Source organism: Vairimorpha ceranae (genome assembly GCF_000988165.1).
Source record: "Vairimorpha ceranae strain PA08 1199 chromosome Unknown NODE_184, whole genome shotgun sequence".
Classification (NCBI taxonomy): Eukaryota; Fungi; Microsporidia; family Nosematidae; genus Vairimorpha; species Vairimorpha ceranae.
The window spans coordinates 3761-4918 of NW_020169479.1; the positions used below are offsets into that span (position 1 = coordinate 3761).

At 26.7% G+C, this 1158-nt stretch overlaps 1 protein-coding gene across 1 annotated transcript; it reads right to left on the reverse strand.

The window, feature by feature from the left end:
* Window positions 1–805: 805 nt before the first annotated feature.
* AAJ76_1840004787 (hypothetical protein) lies at window positions 806–1027 on the reverse strand (the record flags this gene model as incomplete). The annotated part of the gene is made up of 1 exon (XM_024474321.1): window positions 806–1027. One exon carries the CDS (start codon window positions 1025–1027, stop codon window positions 806–808), a length of 222 nt encoding a protein of 73 aa, XP_024329635.1.
* Between the last annotated feature and the right edge of the window lie 131 nt (window positions 1028–1158).

The following is a 1158-nucleotide window of genomic DNA, read 5'->3' on the forward strand; positions in this document are numbered from 1 at the left end:
TAAATCATTCAAAGCCATTAAATTACTTACAAGTCTTATTGTACCATTTTGTTTTCTTAATGCTCTAATCGGATTCCGCCATTTGGATGTTGATCTACATATGGTACCTCGACTTTCTAATAATTTTATGTACATTTCGGTATCCGCAACTAATGATTGTGGTACTGTCTACCCTCTTTTAAAAATCTTTTTCCCCAGTTCTGTTTTAATTCTACACTTTTCTAGTTCGCAATAGTCTATTTTATTTTCTTCTACATCAAAACGTTCTAAAAATTTTTTTTTCAATTTCTCTAGTGTTAATTTTTTTATGTCTTCTGTTTTCGTTTACTGCTTCAGTACTCTATATTTGCAAATTTTCTTATGTCTTTTATTGTTTTCTTTTAAAACATAGTTTTTCTCTTCTTCCGACGAGCCTTGCCCATTGTTAAAACACAAATAATTTAAATTATCTAACTTTTTAAAATTTTTCATAGTTATATTGCCTTCTTGCAAAGCAACTTCTACGTAATGTCCTGTTTTTTTCACGATTATAACATCTCATTGGTATATACTTATTCTGTTCATTTATTCTTTAAAAGTATTCTTAATAGTTTCTTGTATTTTTTTCGTAATATTATATTCAATTTGTCTTGTTATTCTTCTAATTCCTTCTTCTTTCTGCATCATTTGCTCCTTTATATGAATTTTCTCCTGGAGTTTTTCACCAACAGTTTTTCATCTCAATTCAACTTAACATTTCTGATAATAAAAACTTTCAACTCATAAGAACATTTTTCAAACATATACTGCTTCCATTCCTCTTTTGCTACTTTTTTATAGCCAACTCATACTGTAATAACTCAACTTCAACAAACATTTCGGTTTCCTGACCACAGTCAACACTTGTTAAATCCTTGTTTATTGTGTTCGTCATGTTATAGTTTATTATAATAAAAGTAAAAACTATACAAATATATAACATTAAGTACAAATTAATAGTTTGATCATGCAAACTTTTTATAAAAAGTACAGTAGCACAAAACATCATTATTTTATATAAAAAAGTAAAAAGACATCTTACTAAAAATTTTATTATAAATGATCATTTAAATAAATATCACACGATTGATAATGCTTTTTTGGGGTCTGAACTATGCAATTTATTTGTGTATTATAAAA